Genomic DNA, 19317 nt, shown 5'->3' on the forward strand with positions numbered 1-19317 from the left:
ATTTGGTAACATGTTGTTGAGCGACAAAATGCGTTTGGGTATATTCAAGACCTCATTTGATGCACTGTCCTTCAGTACTACAAAAACCTTCAGTACTGTTGCTTGATTTTGAGTCTAATCCGCTCAGTTTTTTGCGTAACATGATGTTTCCAATTTAACCTACCTTTAAGATGGATGCCGATGTATTTCTGGTTTTGTTTGATGAATCGGGCAACCGTCAAGTGATATAATTAGGTTATTGTCGTTTCACCGCAACAATAAAAGACACAATTCAACATATGGCCAATTTTGATTTATACTTTTTAATTTAATAAATAGCTGTTAATTGTCAAAAATAGTAAATAAATGAATTAATGGAATATTTCGAAAACTAGAACCAATTTAAGAAAACAGGGTGCTGATTTGGATTCAGCCGTCAGCACATTTTAGTTGCTCAGCTCCAAAACCGTATATAGTTATGTAATTAAGTAAAGTTTTGTTGCATCAAAAGTTAAATAATTCAAGATACTATGGAAGCGTTAGAGAAAAACGGACAGGAAATGCGGATTTCGATGTTATCGGGTCAGTGCATGAAATTGTCCGATTGCACCGGACCCATAGATGATGTCGCGCGTCCTTTGGGGAATTTAATTAAATGGGAAATTAAGTTGGCAGTCGGCGTTTGTTTTATTCCCGTTTATTAATAATTCGCGTGTCGCCCGAGAGGGGGGAATGACGGTTGCATACGCGAGCTCATCCGGTCGGCAAATTGCATAGCTGTCGGCCAACGGTGGCTCTCTCATATTTTCGTCATCCGGACTTTTTCCCTCTCAAGCGACACTCGTTCGAAATGTTCGCAATTAGTGCCTCCAACATAAAAATCACGTACATTGTTCTAATGTTTCCTTCTTCAGTTCATAGCCGGAGTTCAGGGGACGGTAATAAACTATACTAAGCCTATATACTATTCCTAAATGGTACCAACCAGTATTCGATAGACTTCGGCAGTTTCCGCCCGATTTTGCGACGTTGCCCTTTAAAAATATTTCGAAAGAAGAGTCCCACATGAAGCTTATTAAATACAATTGTATTAAATTGTCTCTTAAACATTTTTTTACTTAACAATTGGTTGCAATGAGTGAGAATCATTATGACATATAATATTTTATTGAAACATAATCATTAGCAACTACAACACCATATTACTGCCATACTATATTATAGCGTGAAATAGTTTGAAAATGTTACATTTTAATTAAAATATTTTCAATATATATGATATATTTTTAGATTTGTTTATACTTAGATGTACAATAGTTCATTAAAAAGCAAACTGTCGCCAAAAACAGACAAAACGTAATATGAGTTATGTTCCATCAGAGCGGCGTTTAATTTAATTTTCATGCCATTTTTAAATTAACAAATCGTTTCGCCGGTTGCATAACCGCAAAAATCAATTGTTCTACGAGACGTGCATGCATACGTAGGTGGATATGAAAATCAGAAATGTAATTCTGCTATGAATCAAAATCAAGATGTTTCGAGTTAATCCATTTCTGCAAGCATACTTAATTTATTTAAGTGATATTATCTTCTTTCTCCATTATACAGGGTTTTTCGTATGTATTTATACAAACATATTTACAGTTTATTCAGAACCGTGAATTATTTAATAACGATGGTTAATGATTAATTATATATTCACCTTTAGTTGTTTTCGCTCTCATGACCCTGTCTTGGTATTGTCAGCAATCAATCATAATTCCACCTCCAGAAAGTTCGCACTCACTGTCACATTCTGAACCACTATTCAAGTCAATAACTAAGCTGATAATTTCCAGTCTAACACTAGTTTATAGCTTCACCATTTGTCAATTTCTTCTTCAGTGTGACTCATGGATTTCATCCAAATTGGAGAGTGTTATTGTAGACATTCTTTTCATAACAGGTCAATTGAAAAGTCTCCAGCCTGACACATAGATGGCGCTATTAGAATTAAATTCATATGTTTTTTAGTTAGCTCTAACCGTCAAAAGATGCGTGTATAAATTTGACAGTTGTCGGATCATTAGTTTGTGAATTATAGCATTTTGAGTGAACCAACTTTTGTTATTGTGAAAAAAATGGATAAAAAAGAATTTCGGTGTTGATAAAATATTGATTTTTGAAGGGAAAAATTACGGTTGAGGCAAAAACTTGGCTTGATGACAATGGATGAAACGTGGCTCCATCATTTCACTCCGAAGTCCAATCGATAGTCATCCGAGTGCAGGGAAAACGCAACAGTTGGATGGCAAGGTTACGGCGTCTGTATTTTGGGATGCGCATGGAATAATTTTCATTGATTACCTTGAAAAAGGAAGGACCATCAACAGCGACTATTATATAACGTTATTAGACCATTTGAAGAAAAAGAAAGTGCTGTTTCACCAAAACAACGCACCGTGTCAAAAATCCATTAATTGGGCTTCGAATTGCTTCGACTGAATTGCACCGTATTCTCCAGATCTGGCTACCAGCGACTATTTCCTGTTCTTAGATCTCAAAAGAATGCTCGCTGGTAAGAAATTTTCGTCTAGTGAAGAGGTGATCGACGAAATTGAGGCCTATTTTGAAGCAAAAGGCAAATCGTGCTACAGATATAGTATTGAAAAGTTGGAGGTTCGCTATAATCAGTGTATCACCTCTGAAGGGAATTATGTTGACTAAAAGAACTATTTTTGCCAAAAAAATGAGTTTTACTATGGTAGGCCGGGGACTTTCATTTGATCTGTTATAATTTATAGGAAGTGGCAACGTCGCTTGCCAGACGATTGAAGAATTATACTCTTGTCTTTGAGTTTTGTTAGTTGCTACAATAGAACCCTCTTTTGTGAGTTTTTGATTAACCTTATTGGTTCAAAAATATGCACAGTGGTCAACAAGTTTTTTTTATGACAAATATTTAATCATATCATATAATTTAATCCTCATAGAAGATGAAGTTAACTACGGAGTTGAAATAATTAGTGCCTAATCTTAGTGAAGCCGAGCCGGCATTCAGTAAACTTCGGCAGTTTCCGTCTATTTTTGCGACGTTGGTGTCTACAAGCGTTGGAGAGATATAAAGCTGTTATTTTTATTCTTTAGTTTCCGTATTATGCGTTGCTCTCAATTTATCATTATTTTACATATACTGTTATATTATCCGAGTTTATTAATTTATTTTTCAACATGATTAAGAAGCTATTGATTCTAATATACCATTAGTCTTGTTTTTATTCACTTATTTTACATACGGAGTTAACTCTCATACTGTTATTTGTTCAGTTCTGTTCAAATTTTGGTTTTATGTCACTTGGGTATGAATAATGTCAAACCACCAAACAAGCATTTGAAGAAATATCATTCATGTAAGTATCTATAATGTAAGATTTAATTGTATGTAAAAATTATTTTAGATAAAATTAAGGCTGTAAAAAAAATTTGGAATGTGGAAAGATAACATTTAAAGAACAAAATGAGAGTACTTATGTTGGTAAACATTTTGACCATATATATTTACTTGACATCGAGCAGGTTTTTAAAACTCCTCATTAATATCTCCTATAATACATGAAAATATAATTTATATATATTATATTCTTAAAATATACATATAATTTACAACATCTGGCAACGCCGCATGCCAGGCGTCCCTATGAGTAGACTCTTGTGTTAAGATTATTGTGTCTTAGTAATTGTTAACAAATAAATAGTAGGCCCAGTGACAATAGCTCTAATTTAAAAAAAAATATTGGCCTATCAAAAAAGTATCAGTTTGTTGATATTTAAAAAATAATATTGACATGTTCTAAATTATTACAGAGCAAAAAGAACCTGTGGTAATACGTTATACATAAACATATATTCTAGAAATACATGTATAATAATGAAATATCTGTCAAAAAAGTATAACAACCAATATTTAATATATGTTACACTATATTTGTGAACAAAATTCAACAAAAATTACGTAAAAGTTGTTTTTACTTTGAAAATGATTCAAACCCGAGTGTATCAATTTTCTGATGAGACCATCAATAAAACGTTGTCGGTGCCTCTAGTCCTTCACCAAAATGGCATTCTCCGTTCTCAAATAGATTTCCAACAAAGGTGGATTTCATTAAAAGTGAACGGATCCACCCTTACCTTGTCGGTCTACACATTCAAACAATATTGTCGCCCTTTGTGCCATTATTTTGTCAAGGCCCGACACAACCTACCTAGTTTATTTTCGTTTTAGCGCTACAACTATCAGGCCTCTCCGATTTTATCGGTAAAATCATTGTTTACCGAAAACTCGTTTACTGAATTCTAGATAATCAATAAAAACGGGCCTTAATTTAATACCATATTTTAATGCAGTGTCTTGATAACTTAATTTTATTGTATGAATATATAATGACTTAATTACAAGATAAATTTCAATATATTTTATAAATATAATATTTGAACTTTCCTAGACCTATTATGAAAATTATTCCGGTTAATATATGAGCATACATGTACATACACTGTATATTTAGTTGCCGGAAGATATTTACCACAATACTATTTTATTCAAATTCCTATATATTTCAAAGAAGAAGAATTCAATCATGTGCTTCTTATAGGTTAGGTCTTTTGTTGATGTTGTGTAGGTTAGAAATAGATTTCTTGTGATAAGTAAAAATGATGGATAAAACAATTAATTTTAAAGATATTATACGAACTATCGACGACGATGAAGATGTGGAAGATTTTTCCGAAAATTCTGATGCTGAAGTGGATTTCCAGCCTTCAAAACAAAGTAATAAGCAAAAGAAGGATTTCGATACCGGTTTTCAATTTGTATCCTCAGTGGACGAATACAACAATGACGCTTGGAACGATTTAAACAAGTATATTAAAAGAAAAGCCAAATCGAAAACAGATGATAAAATAAGAAAAATACGTGCCGATAATGGAATAGCTGAAGATAGTCATGTTAAAATTGAAGATGAAGATAAATCAGATTCGGAAATATCGCTATCAGAGGATGAGTTAAAACATGATAAGATTAAGGAACGTACTGATCGAAAAAAGAAGAAAAAGAAATCAGTAGAGGAGGAACAGTTTTTTGATGATAATGTTAATATCAATACAGAGGCTGGTAGTTTTTATGAGATGAATTTGTCTAGGCCTATATTGAAAGCTATAACGGACATGAAATTTGTGCATCCAACTCCAATTCAAGCATCTACCATACCTATAGCTTTATTAGGCAGAGATATATGTGGTTGTGCTGCAACAGGCACTGGTAAAACAGCAGCTTACATGTTACCTACTGTAGAAAGACTGCTGTATAGACCTACAGGAGGAGCAGCTGTTACTAGAGTTTTAGTTTTGGTTCCAACCCGTGAGTTAGGTGTCCAGGTTTATCAAGTATCAAAACAAATTTGTCAGCATACTGATATACAGTTGGGGTTGGCTGTAGGTGGTTTGGATTTAAAGACCCAAGAGAATATCCTCAGAAAAAATCCAGATATTGTTATTGCTACTCCTGGCCGTTTAATTGACCATTTAAAAAGTACACCAACATTTAGCTTGGATTCTATTGAAGTGTTAATTCTTGATGAAGCTGATCGCATGTTAGATGAATATTTTGCTGAGCAAATGAAGGAAATTATTAAACAGTGTTCCAGAACAAGACAAACCATGCTGTTTTCTGCTACAATGACAGATGAAGTAGAAGACTTGGCTGCTGTTTCTTTAGTTAAACCTGTCAGATTATTTGTGGACAGCAATAGAGATGTGGCATTTAATTTAAGACAAGAGTTTATTAGAATAAGAGCAGGAAAAGAAGAAGATCGTGAACCAATATTGGCAGCCCTAGTTTGCAGAACATTCAGAGAAAGTTGCATGGTATTTGTGCAGACAAAGAAGCAGGCTCATCGATTGCATATTTTACTTGGACTGTTGGGTTTAAAGGTAGCAGAGCTTCATGGTAATCTTACACAACCACAGCGTTTAGATGCCTTAGACAAGTTTAAGAATAAAACTGTTGATATTCTGGTAGCTACAGATGTTGCTGCCAGAGGTTTGGATATATCTGGTGTTCAAACTGTTATAAATTTTGTAATGCCTGCCCTGATTGAACATTACATTCATAGAGTAGGTAGAACTGCAAGAGCTGGAAGAGCTGGTGTGTCTGTCAGTTTAGCTGGTGAACAAGAAAGAAAAATTGTAAAGGAGGTAATAAAAAAAGCTAAAAATCCTGTTAAAAGCCGGGTGATACCTCCAGATATCATAGAAAAGTACCGTCAAAAACTTCAAAACATGGAACAGCAAATACAACAAATTTTGCAAGAAGAAGAAGAGGAAAGATTACTGGCAAAAGCAGAAAATCAAGCAAATAAAGCTCAGAAATTGTTAAAGGGAGAGCAGGATCCAGTCAGACCATGGTTCCAAACCAAAAAGGAAAGGAAGAATGAAAAGGAAAGATTGAGTTTAAAGCTAAAAGAAGATAAAAAGAAAAGTCAGAAAGGTAAAGGTAAAATAAAAGGCAAAGGTGGTCCTAAGTCAGATAATGAAGATAAAGTTCAAGAAAATTTGAAAAAGATTGCAGCGGTCCAAGCCAGATTTGCCAAAAAGAAAAATAAACAGAAAAAAATATCAGTGGTGAGGCAAGACATAGGAGGAAATATGAAAGGCTCTAACAAGAAAAGAAAATCTCATTTTGGTGGTGCCACAAACAATTCAAAAAAGAGGAAAAGCTAAATAATATAATTAACCTTATTTCAATAAATTTTTTTTTCTTAAAGCTTTATTTAATTTATACCTAACCCTATTTACATATTTTTTATTTTATTGTTTTTCTTCGTTTTCTTCCCAAGGTCTGGGGCCTCGTACCTGCTCCCAATTATCAATATCTAACTGTTTTAATTTTTCATATTCACTTTCTAAAGTTACTTCTCCAGGCTTTTTCATGTCAATTCCATATTTTTTTGCTTCCTCAGCATTTATGGGAGATACCTTGCTGAATTGATAGCTAAAATAGCGCTTAATTATAGTTAAATAATTTAGATAGACAATGTGTATTACCGTAATTGGGTAAATTCTTTTAAACCAAACGAACCTCCAACCATAAGAACAAGGAATGGTAAACCATATTTAAAAGCCCTTCTTTTAAATAACCTGACCAATGTCCCTCTAAAAGATAAATTGCTCATTTTCGTTTTAGGTTAGGTTCACTTGTTAGTAGAAGACAATAAAATAGTGACGTAATGTTAATAAACATTTATTTAAAACCAAATTTGAGGTGTAACTTCGTTTATATAAAAATTTATATTTTTAAAAACATTCAAGTCAATTCGTATCTTCTTTTTTTTCCTTAAAGCTATGCAATTGACTCATAACTAGTCTTGGCAAGTCACAGTTTGATGGAACACTATAATGTCCACAACTTTTTATATTCAAAATTTCATCATGTGTAGTCCAAAATGTATCTTGAATCAAATCTTCATGAAGAGGTAAAATTACAAGTCTATTTTTATCAGTTACGGGATGTTTAATCTTTTTTCTAACTAAAATTGTACCCTTTTTAAACATAACTGGTTCATTATTATAGTTTGTATTAAATTCACTAAATAATATTTCATTTTTATCACTTGATAATGTTCCACACAATCTCTTTTCAGCTTCTGTATTAGTTAAACCACCTTTAAGCACCAAAGCCCAAAATGTAGTGTTATAAAGATTATTTATATGGCAATCAGCTTGGCGCCAACTCAAATAGTCCCTTAAATTTTCATCAGAAGGATATAACACAACACGAGAGTCAAATGACGGCGGATACTTTAATTTCACGTCGTTAAAATAGTCTCTCCAATAGTATACATAAGATGAAGAAAATAAACTATTTATGTAGGTCATCAATTTGCTTCTTCTACGATTGTATAAGTTTGTGTCTTTACGTAAAACAAAGGAATATTCATCACTTTGACCATACGCAATTAGGACATCCTTATACTCTTCCATTACGACAGATGCAGCTTTGTTCATTAATTCTAAAGCTCTGACATCGTTGGGTTTATGGAAATCATGTTTTTTTGAAAATTTATGAAATGCTTTACCATCCACTCTAACTACTACCCAGCAGTTAGGCAGAAGATAATCCTCGGTTTCAAAATTTCTTACATACTCAAATTTGCTTTTAGCCATTTTTGAAATGGTAAAAATTCTTATATGCTGAGGTTTACACAGAACATTTAAAAAATTCCAATATATCATTCTTAGGTTATAATCTTAGAGTGTTATTTATTTTGAGTTAAGCGATCGCAAGAGAAGAAGAATAAACAGCGTTGGCATAGTAAAAGGAAAAACCTAGACAAAAATAATAAAACTTCTGTGAGATAAAATTACAGATATATATACTATATGGATAAAATTAAAATTAATGAAAAAGGCATATTTGACAATGGCAGTGTTTGAATCATAGGGCAATCATAGTTTCTCTATGGTCTGAATCTGTCAAATATAAAAGGAAATATATGTTTATCTTTTAATATGGCTGTCATATATTAATATTTTATTAAAAGTAAATATGTCTATTATTTATACTGAAAAATTTGACCTCCGCATTGCGTATTAGAGATTGTTTATGAATTGTTATTCAAATATTACGATTTTTTTGAATTACTAAAATATATCGATTGTGCCCAAAACTAGTTTAAGTGGGTTACGATGCTATCTTCATTGTCACCAGAAATTGATCACGATTTTTAGGTTATAATCTAAGCTATTTAGAGGAATAAAATAAGTAAAAATGTCTTTACTAAGTAATAGTGAGTAATTTAATTATCTGATAATAATAGCATTTAGTAAGAAGTCGTATTGTTTTAGAACTATTTCAATTGAATCAATTAATAGCACCACAGAAATTATTAACAAGGATAGTACCTGTAGTTAATACATTACAAGAACGTAACTATGCTGCAAGAAAAGGTACCAGGGAACGTAAGAAGAAGGCGAAAGTGAAGGTGGAAATTAAAAAAGTCGGTTTTATTGCTCACAACCTTCGTGGTAGAGAACAAATGCTTGCTGCCAGGGCTTCAAAAAAGTTCAGTGATACATGGAAAGCTGATCCTATTGACAATGTATATCCAATGAAATATTACAAATGGATAGTATATCCATTTAGTGAAGCTATTAAGGCTCATAGAGAGACACATCATCCGGAGATTTATAACAAACCGGATGCTGAACTTTATGCTACTGTTGAGTTAAATATGCAGGCAGAAAAAAAGGTTTTTATTTTTCAAACTGTTTATTAATCGAATGTGTACATGTTTTATGTTGTTTAGAATCGATTTATAGAGAATTTTACAAGAATTGCTGCAGTTCCTCATAAGTTTGATCATGGTGAAGACAGAAACATATTGGTATTTGCAAAGAGTGAAGAAAGTCAAAATGAAGCCAGAGAGGCAGGTGCCCAATATGTTGGAGGTCCTGAATTAGTAAAACAGATACAAACAGGACAAGTACATATTTGTTTGAATTTGTATACATTGTATTGTTTCTCAATATGTTAATTTTAGCTGTCTCTCTATGACTTTCAATATTTCATAGCTCACCCTGATATTTTACCTGAATTGGTGCAGCTGAGGTAATTGATCAGCAGTTGGTCTTGTGAACTAACATTATCTATTTTTTTTGTGTCAGGGGTGTTATGAAAAGAAGATTTCCAAATGTCAAAAGTGGTACCTTAGAAACAGATTTAAAAAGTGTAATTGACAGATATTTAAGAGGTATAAGTTATCAGGCTGTAAAAGATGAATATGAAAAAGATTTTGGACAAATTAATGCAGTTCTAGGACATGTTAGTAATATTAATTTTATTAAAATTAAGAGTTTATAATGAGAGAAAAACTGGGCAGAAATTTTATTATAGTCATAAATAATATCCTTTAAAGTGTTTGTTTGTTAACATAAAGTCCTATATGGTGGATTTTCATATAGTTCTAATTTTTTAGTTAAATATGAATGACACTCACCTGGAAGAAAATTTTGCTGCTTTCATAAATGATGTATACACTCAGAAACCAAAACGTGATGGTTCATTTATTTATAGGTATGTAAAATAATTTCATAATTGTCAATATCATCAGTGATTGTCTTCATTTTAAAGGTGTTACCTGTGGAGCCCACCATCAAGTGAGAAATTGAAAATTGATCATGAAATGTATTTAGACGCTGCAGAGGAACCAAAAGAGGAGAAACAAAAAATAGTACAAACTGTAGTTCTTTGAGATGTGAGAGTTTAATAAATTTCCTTATAGATATGTTGATTTCTCTTAATTTTCTTTGTTATTGGTTCAACATTTATTTGTGTGCTCATCATTTATATTTTCAAGTTTTTACAAACTTAAGTAAAAGTAAGTACTTTCAGTAAATATCTCCTCAATGCTTTTGAATTGTTAGAATTTTACTTTTGAATTTGGTTAAAGAAATATGTTGTATTATTCTTTAGTTATTAATAAACCCTAAGTATTTCTTTTAGATTTTTTCCCATAGTGAATTTATTTGTGTGAACATCACTGATGATTGCGAGCTTTTACAAACTTAAGTAAAATTAGATATTTTGAGTACTTGTTTTTTGAAATCTTGGAAATTTTCTTTTAATCAGTTTTTGTTTATAAGTTTTGGGTTTTTTTAATGAGTGAAATTTGTATAACTGGTTGTTTGAATTTTGGAGAAAAAATTCTATAGATAAATAGTCGGTATCTATATATAAGAAATGTCTAATTTATTCATTTAGCCATTTTTTATATTCTAAACATTTTGAATCTCAGAATCTGCTTGCTAGTTCAGTTTTTTTAGGTTTATTTTTTTATATACCATAAAGTGTTATAAATGGACGTCATTATGGAATTTCAGACCTGTCAGACTTTCCTATAGACCTAAACTGAACAAAATATGATACAAGTTGACAGATGACACTGACACTTACTTCCCAAATTCTATGATAGAGTTAATAAAAGCAACATTAATTTTTGTAATATATTTTATTTCAATGAATCCATTCTCTTACACCATTGGTATTAGCTTCACCGATTTTTAAATCTCGTTTCAAAACCTACCTATGAGTTTTATTTACCTTCGATTAAGGGTATTTTGATAAATAAATATTGTGGGTATGACAAACGGTTTAGGTTTTGTTTTTACATTATTATTTTTACAAGAACAAGCGTATATAAAAGTAAAGGGATGTCCGTCTCTATACGAACGTCATGGAATGTGAGTTTTACTTTCGATCAGTTCATCCGCCATTTCATTGAAGACTATTTTATTTATATGCACCAGCGGATGAAATAATCGAAATCATTACATAATATTAACAACAATTTACTGAAAACCAAAACTACGCATAAATAAGAATATAATACAACATAATGTACAAGTAACCACTGAATGACTAGCATTGTTTGTAGCGTAACAAGTTCAATGTCAGTTTGTATATACTAATAATTTTAATAAAATACCTGGTATTTTGTTATTCTGATAGAGAACTTGTTGCACCAATAAATTAAATTAAAAAGTAAACGCTACGGAAATTGGGCTATTCCGATTTAGAACGAGATACATCGAAAAATTGATTTACCTCTCTACAAAAAAAATTCCTTAATACTATTGATATAATAATATATGTTTCACACATACTAATAAATGCGAATTTTCTTTATATTTATTATAGTTTTCTTTGCATAATTACATTCTTTTGTTTCTTTTTTATTTATATTTCGAAGACAATAGTTTTTTTGTATAGTATGTTTCATCGTAACGAATAGCGAGAAAATTCATCATACAAAGTCGGAAGATATGTTTTACTTAATTCTCTTTTGATGCATGGAATATTTATGTGCAGGTTCAATATTTATACTTCATAATATCCAGTTTAAAATTCTAAAACCATTTACTTACATTGCATATGTATATGTATAGCCTATTTATAAATATGTATAATAAATTAAATCTTTTTTATCGAACAAGGCCTACTTATTACTGTTGCTCGTTTAACTTAACAGAAGCCTAACAGTATGTACAGGAAGAAGTCCAGATTCATCATAGAACCATCACCACTCTGGAATTGTGGTGATTGTGGTGGTTGACGTGGTGCTGATTGGGACTGTCTGGGTCGCCGTTTTGGGTACCGGCATCCATTTTTCTCGACGCATCCTCCGTAGCACCATTCCACTGATGGGTATTGATTTCAGTTAGTCCTGGAAAGACAATAAGTTAATAAGCGTTTAACATTTTTATAACAATTACATTAACTTTATTTGTATTTGTAAAATATTTTGAATCTGTCAATTATGACATCTCCCCTGTATTTTGACTTCGATGTTTTTCTTTGCGTTTGTAGTATATATCACAGTATAATATACAAACTGTATTGCGTGTTGCCACATTTTATATTTTACAAAATATTATGATATTTTTTTAGTTTTTAGAAAGTTCCACGGCAATTATTAGTAATGTAAATTAATGTTTCGGTTAAATTAGGTCTTGTCGAGTACATTATTATTTCAGTTAGTATTTTCTTTTCAACACTTGCGTAGCACATCGACAAAAATTAAGAATTTTCTTAGTAGCAAACTATTATGGCATCAATTGGAACATTTCCTTAGACAGAAATTGGAACAAAAAACAATACAATACCTTTTAAGGACTCGATGGTGTGCTGATCATTGGAAACAGGAACTGTTGTTATTTGATGATTAACGGTCACGGGTATTGTATTGATGTGATGCTGTTGGTATTCCTGAGGTGGACCGTCACTCATTGGACTTCGGCTATTAACTGGGGTTGAATTGTGGGACCTTAAATAAATATTCTTATTTTAATATAGGCGTAACAAAAAAAAGACTAGCAGGCACACACTTTATCTTTATCTATATATGTATATTAATTCTTCTGGCCGTATATAACAGGTCAATTAAAAAGTCTTCGACCTACCATAATAAAACACATTTTTTGGCAATTTTTTTTTATTCAACATAATTCCCTTCAAGGGTGATACACTGATTATAGCAACCCTTCAACTTTTCGATACCATTTTGTAGTACGATTTGTCCCTTGCTTCAAAATAGGCCTCAGTTACGTCGATCACCGATTTTTCAGTCGATTTTGAGATCTGAGAACAGGAAATAGTCGATGCGGGCCAGATCTGGAGAATACGGTGGATGAGGAAGCAATTCGAAACCCAATTCATTGATTTTTGCAATCGTTATCATTGATTTGTGACACGGTGCATTATCTCGGTGAAGCAGCACTTTCTTTTTCTTCAAATGCGGCCGTTTATCGGCGATTTCGTTCTTCAAACGGTCCAATAACGCGATGTAATAGTCGCTGTTGATGCTCCTTCCTTTTTCAAGGTAGTCAATGAAAATTATTCCATGCTCATCCCAGAATACAGACGCCATAACCTTGCCAGCCGACTGTTGCGTTTTCTCACGGTTTGGAGCGGGTTCATCGTGTGCAGTCCACTCGGATGAGTGTCGATTGGATTTCGGAGTAAAATGATGGAGCCATGTTTTATCCATTGTCACATATCGACGATAAAGCTCGGGTTTATTACGCTTGATCATCTTCAAACACTGGTCCGAATCATCAACTCGTCGTTGGTTTTAGTAAGAAGCGAGCTCACAATTTACTGTCATTCAAAATCATTTTCTGGGTGTTTTTAATGTTTTGGTCGGTAAAAACCTCTTTTAGGCGTCCAGTGCGTTCACCGTCTTCGGTGCTCATTCAAAAAGCATTATTTTATCAACACGCGGAATTCCTTTTTATCCATTTTTTTTCACAATAACAAAAGTTGCTTCACTTAAAATGCTATAATTCACAAACTAATGATTCAACAACTGTCAATTTTATACACGCATCTTTTGAGGGTTAGGGCTGGTACTTTTCAATTGACCTGTTAGGTTAAATTGGAAACATCATGTCAGACAAAAATAAGAGCAGATTCGACTCAAACTCAAGCAAGTGTACTGGTTAGTCGTAGTATATTCTCAATTTGACCTAAAGTCAAAGAGATTGGATTACCAGTCAGTCATAAAGCCAATTTGGAGCTATGGAGTGTAAATATGGGGTTGCACTAAGAGATCAAATCAATTAGTAATCCAACGTACCCAAAACAAACGTACAAAAACAAAAAACAAAACAAAGTTCTACGATTAATTACCAATGCTTATCGCTATGTAGCCAACCAAGATTTCGCCTTTAAACGTGAAATAAGGTTGCTAAACCACAGCAACGTGGAAGCGATGCAGCTACTGCACAACATGCAGGAAATCAGAAGATTGAAGCGAATCAAGCCACACGAACTTGTTTATTGTATAAGTGTATTCTTAAATTTAGTTTAAGAGTTTAGTTTTATTTAAATTTGAGAGAAAGATACTGATGCTTTGCTTAATTAATAAATTAATTTGTAAATTAAGATTGTACTAACATAAGCCTATCTATTGTAATATGTTATTAGTAAAAAAATATATATTATGAAAAACTTACCCCCACATTAACACCGTTTGCCTGCTCGGCATATCTGCATGATTGCTGGTCGGAATGGGGGAATAATGTTGTGTGTTCCCGATGGTGTGGTTTCCGGGACTGTCTTGAGATTGCATCAGGGGAGTGTCCTGTTTGATTTCCTCTATTTTTGGAGTTATCAGCTGATGTTGGGGTGAAGGCGTGTGTTTCTTTATGCTCTCCTACAAATATTACTTTTAATGAGTAGATGTTGGCGAATCACGCTGGTGGGAACATACTTTATGGGGGCTCCCGGTCAGTTCAAGTTGTGGCGAACTCATAACTTGTACGGGTTGAATTATCCCTGATGATGGGCTGACTGAGTAAGGCCAGGTGACGTCTAGACATTTGTTATTCGACACCACGTAGCTTCTAGTGCCATCGTAGCTGGGATATTTAACGGGTGTTGTTTCAACCACCTAGAAAACAACATTAAATTAATATATCATTACGTGAGACAGTATAACTAGTTGAATTAAAATAGAAACAGGCAAAACATTCAAAAATTTGTTTCATTCTGAGGGTTTATTTTACCGAACAGGCTTAAATCAGGCGGATATGACGACCAGGGTATATGTAATGGAATTTTAATGAAGAAAATAACGAAAAGGCACTGCTGATGCAAGCGACGCATAATATTCAAATAGTAATTGTCTAAAAGTGGTATATTATATGGAGCTGCAAGTATTTATAAATGTTAGGATCTTGAAAAAGTTTGAAGAATTTTTTTAAATTTTATTAATCTCTTAGAACGTCAACAATCTGCCCGTGGGCAACAAGTATTATTATATGATTTCCGTTAGGATCTTGTTGATCATTAAGTGGTCTGCTGTACAACTTAATCTAAATCTTATTCTAGATACTATTCTAACTTATTTTAAAGCCTATCCTAACTTACTCTAGAGATTATTAAATCTCACTCTTTGTGTCTATTAATCAGTTCGTATAGTAGTTTGCGCATCGCGCAAATTTAACTACTTGGCCAGTGCAGTAGGATACACCATAGTCTTTCAGAGTACTTCGGGATATTGCGTTGGATTTGTTGGAACCTCTGGAGGATATCTATGTTAGATTTGCTAGTAGTTCCCCACAATTCAATACCATAAGTCAAAATAGGTCTAAGTATTGACTTATACATAAAGTAGAACCTTGTTATCTAATGATAATTTAGATTTACGCCCTATCAGCCAATACATTTGGTTTAGTTTGCTGTTTGTGTTTTGTCACTATATGTTTTTTCCATGTCAAACGTCGTTCGAAATGCATTCCCAGATATTTAACGTTGTCAATTTTACTGAGGAATATGTTCTTCTACAAAGGGTGAATGTCACATGGATAGATTTTGTCTCATTTGCTTTGATACGCCACGTTTTCAACCACAATTCGACTTTGTTAAGATGAAGTTGGAGGCTTCTTGTGGCTGATATACGATCCTCGTGTGATGATAAAATCGCTGTATCGTTAGCATATGTTGTAACGGTAGTGTTTCTTGAAGTTGGTAGGTCAGCTGTATACTATAGGTATAACAATGGGCCAAGAACACTGCTCTACGGAACACCCGAATATATTGGATGTAGGTCAGTGTATTCGTCACCCTGTTTGACAATAAAATGTCTGTCTGTGAGGTACGATTTCAGCAGTTGAAACTGCGTATGGGGCAAAAACTTTTTCAATTTACCATGCAGTCCGGTAACCCACACCCTGTCGAAGGCATGAGAAATATCGAGAAATACAGCGGAGCAATATTTTTTATCTTTCAATTTTTTGTTAATTTGGTTGACTAATCTATGTATTTGTTCCATTGTTCCGTGTTTATTACGGAAGCCAAATTGATGGTCTGGAATAATATTTCTCTACTCTGCGATTACTTTGAGTGTCTTAATGTATAGTTTTTCTAAAAGTTTAGAGATCACAGGTAACAAGTTTGAAGATTTTAAAAATAAAAGATTTTATGTTACAAGAACAAGAACACTCTGGTTCTTTGGAATTTTGATATTGAGAAGTTACAGCCTGTATTCTATTTTTACTAATGGCGAACACTGATCGAAATTGTATAATATTTAGTAGAATTGTATAATATATAGTATATATATATAGATACAACAAATTATGATGTGTTTTCATGTATTTTGATCATGTTGCTCTTAAAAATGTTATCTATTGAGAAAAATTGGTTCAATATATATTAATCCAAATATTTTTCATAATTTTTTACAACTTTACAACATCTTTCTTGTAACATGGCGATACCCTGTCGAAAGAACGATGTTGATTTGTCAGCGATCCATTCATAGATAAATTTTCGCTGTTCTTCAATATTTCGAAAGTTTTTGCCAGCCAGGATACGCTGCATCGTTCTGAACAGGTGGTAATTAGAAGGCACTATGGCGATATGGTAGAACTTTATATTCGACATGCAACAGTGTCATTTGCAACGTGTGGCCAAGAATTGTCATGCAGGATGATGGCGGTTTTATTCATTCGGTTTTAGCAGCTAGTAGTAGTCGCAGATCCATATTTTATCATCAGCCACAATACACAACATAAAACTATTTTTTTTGTTTGGTATGAACTGAAACCACTCGAAATTATATTTTCAGTTAATTCGTGTCGTAGCCATGCTGACTGACAAATATTACCGTAACTTCAAATATTCATAAAAATATTTGAGTGGCTTTAGATTTCTTCAAATGTATGTACTTTTTTATTGTAATTGTCAAAACTATCAAATTTAACAATCAAGTTAGGTCGTTTAACAGTTGTTTATATTGAAACTTGTTATTTTCGACTATATACATAGCTGATTAAAATACATGCAATCATATAATAATTTTGCAATATGACAGTTATTGGTTGAATGTTAAAAATCCGTGGAAATATACTTAGAAACATTTCATTCTAAAGGTGATATTCAGTCGGTCCTTACCTGTTGATGGCATGGATATAACTTATCCTCCATCACAGCCGTTCTGTAACCAGTATGGTGGGTAGGTGTTGAAGCAGCAGGATCATACGTCCTAGGCGTCACATCTAAGAAACCGTTGTATGGCGTGGACGCTGTGGCGTGATGATATTCTGGGTAATAAGTGCTCAATGGCCTGAAAATAACAGTATGGATCAAATTATAACTCTGCAAAGACTAATAACCACGGTAACGGATGGATGGCAAAGTTTAGGAGACCAGACCTAGTTTGAATATCATAATCTTTCACTAGGAGACGTTGACCATAGAAAAACCGCTAGATTTGAGTTAGAATCTTGTTTATTCGCCTAACTTGGCACTCTTATCTATTCCGACTTCAAGAATTTTATTTCTGAGAAGTGTTTCGCATATAATGAAGAAGCTGGAAGTGAGGTGGATGAATATTTTCATAGCTTTCCACTACATCTTGTCTCAGAAAGAATAAATACTGATACTTGAGGAACGCTGGGCCTAGTGTATTGAAGTTAACGGAAATTATGCAGAAAAATAAAATTTTTAACTGAAAATCGTGGTCCTTGATTATCTGGGCGAGATTCTTTCACTGTACTTCATGAAATCTCCTTCTCCAAATCACTGAAATACTTATCATCACCCTTTGTAAAGCAAGGTTTATAAAGGTTTAAAAAGGTTTAAAGGTTTTAAAAATAGTAACATTTTCACAAATATAATTTAGTATTATGTAAATAGACATTTCCTTTGGGCCTGCATTTTTTCCTTATCGAAAGTAGAAAAAGATAAAATATGATAAAACTGTCCTACTGAAATTTCCAACTTCACAGCGCAATAACTTTTGACGATACTTTGGATGTTATATGTTTAAATTTAATAAATAACATTAGATATATGTTATGCGAGTTTAAAGCCATATATTGAGAAAAACCGAAATGATGTTTTCCTTAACCTTACATATTACACATGTTTTAAACAAAAACATTGTTTGAGTAACTGCAAGTGATTTCTATAAATGTTTATCCTGAAAATCGAAATAATATGGGAAAAATTTCTAGGCGTCAGGATTTTACGGCTTATGACTGACAATTCATCACAATCATGCTGTATCCTCAGAAAGAAGGGTGGATTGTTGGAGGCCATGAAAACCACCTAAAACATAATCAATGAAAGTGGAAAGAGAAACAATAAGAGCTCTTTTCAGTTGATTTTGGGGAGCAAGAAATCCTCAATTAATCCATGAAACATCACTGCATCCACTAAAACAACTGTATGGTGAGGTATTTCATGCTGGAAAAAACACTGGTTTCTATTTTTTTGAAAGTGACTAAGGTGTTGCTGTTACTGTTATTGCTGAATGGTACCAACACATGATTCTAAATTTTCTTCTGCCTGAAATGGAAGAGTAAGGACTAGAGGACATGTGGTTTCAGCAAGATGTGGCTATATCACACACAGCTCGTTCAACAATTCAATTACTGAATGACTTTTTCCACGAAGACTAATTTAACAGCACCAGACTTTTCTTATGAGGTTTTTTAAAATCAAAAGTTTATGTGAATAAGTCACAAATGATTCAACATCTTAAAGCCAATATTCGTCACGATATTGAAGAAATTCAGCCTCAGATATTGCAGGATGTCATGAAAAATGCCTTAAAAAGAACCGAAAGTTGCATAGCCGTCACCATTACAACGCGGCCGATATAATTTTTCAATCATAACGGAAAAAAATGTAAAGACAGGAAATAAACTTTTTATGAAAATCAAATTTATTTATCTTTTCTTTGAGCAAAGTTATAAACAATCAAAATGGTAGCGGGACTTTTACCCCACGTT

General features: G+C 32.9%; 5 protein-coding genes across 5 annotated transcripts in view; 2 read left to right on the forward strand and 3 right to left on the reverse strand.

Annotated features, from left to right (window-relative positions):
* The first annotated feature begins 4614 nt into the window (after nucleotides 1-4614).
* On the forward strand, nucleotides 4615-6781 carry Rs1 (Dead-box helicase Rs1). Its single transcript, XM_076403671.1, has one exon. It carries the CDS (start codon nucleotides 4672-4674, stop codon nucleotides 6736-6738), a length of 2067 nt encoding a protein of 688 aa, XP_076259786.1. The 5' UTR covers nucleotides 4615-4671; the 3' UTR covers nucleotides 6739-6781.
* l(3)neo43 (cytochrome c oxidase assembly protein COX16 homolog l(3)neo43) lies at nucleotides 6754-7234 on the reverse strand. Its single transcript, XM_076403674.1, has 2 exons — nucleotides 7063-7234; nucleotides 6754-7009 (listed from the first exon to the last, which is right to left on the reverse strand). The coding sequence occupies exons 1-2, from the start codon at nucleotides 7188-7190 to the stop codon at nucleotides 6826-6828; spliced, it is 312 nt and encodes a 103-aa protein (XP_076259789.1). The 5' UTR covers nucleotides 7191-7234; the 3' UTR covers nucleotides 6754-6825.
* Nucleotides 7235-7244: 10 nt separating this feature from the next.
* On the reverse strand, nucleotides 7245-8310 carry THG (tRNA-histidine guanylyltransferase). The gene has a single exon (XM_076403673.1). The coding sequence runs from the start codon at nucleotides 8248-8250 to the stop codon at nucleotides 7327-7329; it is 924 nt and encodes a 307-aa protein (XP_076259788.1). The 5' UTR covers nucleotides 8251-8310; the 3' UTR covers nucleotides 7245-7326.
* A 339-nt stretch (nucleotides 8311-8649) lies between these two features.
* Nucleotides 8650-10301, forward strand: mRpL1 (mitochondrial ribosomal protein L1). The gene is made up of 7 exons (XM_076403672.1): nucleotides 8650-8804; nucleotides 8863-9266; nucleotides 9324-9500; nucleotides 9558-9625; nucleotides 9682-9838; nucleotides 9993-10090; nucleotides 10148-10301. Exons 1-7 carry the CDS (start codon nucleotides 8786-8788, stop codon nucleotides 10266-10268), a joined length of 1044 nt encoding a protein of 347 aa, XP_076259787.1. The 5' UTR covers nucleotides 8650-8785; the 3' UTR covers nucleotides 10269-10301.
* Nucleotides 10302-11863: 1562 nt separating this feature from the next.
* ss (aryl hydrocarbon receptor spineless) overlaps nucleotides 11864-19317 on the reverse strand; it is a 176331-nt gene continuing 168877 nt past the window's right edge. The window contains exons 13-17 of the mRNA XM_076403670.1: nucleotides 17474-17645; nucleotides 14787-14966; nucleotides 14530-14729; nucleotides 12679-12839; nucleotides 11864-12239 (exon numbers count right to left, since the gene is read on the reverse strand). Of these exons, the coding sequence (XP_076259785.1) occupies nucleotides 12082-12239; nucleotides 12679-12839; nucleotides 14530-14729; nucleotides 14787-14966; nucleotides 17474-17645 (871 nt within the window). The 3' untranslated portion in view covers nucleotides 11864-12081. The remainder of the gene's footprint in view (nucleotides 12240-12678; nucleotides 12840-14529; nucleotides 14730-14786; nucleotides 14967-17473; nucleotides 17646-19317) is intronic.

Source organism: Rhynchophorus ferrugineus, unplaced genomic scaffold (genome assembly GCF_030347505.1).
Source record: "Rhynchophorus ferrugineus isolate W39M unplaced genomic scaffold, kcgeb_rfMv2 rfM4, whole genome shotgun sequence".
Classification (NCBI taxonomy): domain Eukaryota; kingdom Metazoa; phylum Arthropoda; class Insecta; order Coleoptera; family Curculionidae; genus Rhynchophorus; species Rhynchophorus ferrugineus.

Excerpts from the sequence above, each read along its gene's own strand:
- THG (XM_076403673.1), bottom strand. The coding sequence starts at position 8,250 with ATGATATATTGGAATTTTTTAAATGTTCTGTGTAAACCTCAGCATATA.
- Rs1 (XM_076403671.1), top strand. The coding sequence starts at position 4,672 with ATGATGGATAAAACAATTAATTTTAAAGATATTATACGAACTATCGAC.
- mRpL1 (XM_076403672.1), top strand. Across the intron at positions 9,501-9,557 it reads AACAGATACAAACAGGACAA|CTGTCTCTCTATGACTTTCA; the intron begins GTACATATTTGT and ends TGTTAATTTTAG. Across the intron at positions 10,091-10,147 it reads GATGGTTCATTTATTTATAG|GTGTTACCTGTGGAGCCCAC; the intron begins GTATGTAAAATA and ends TTCATTTTAAAG.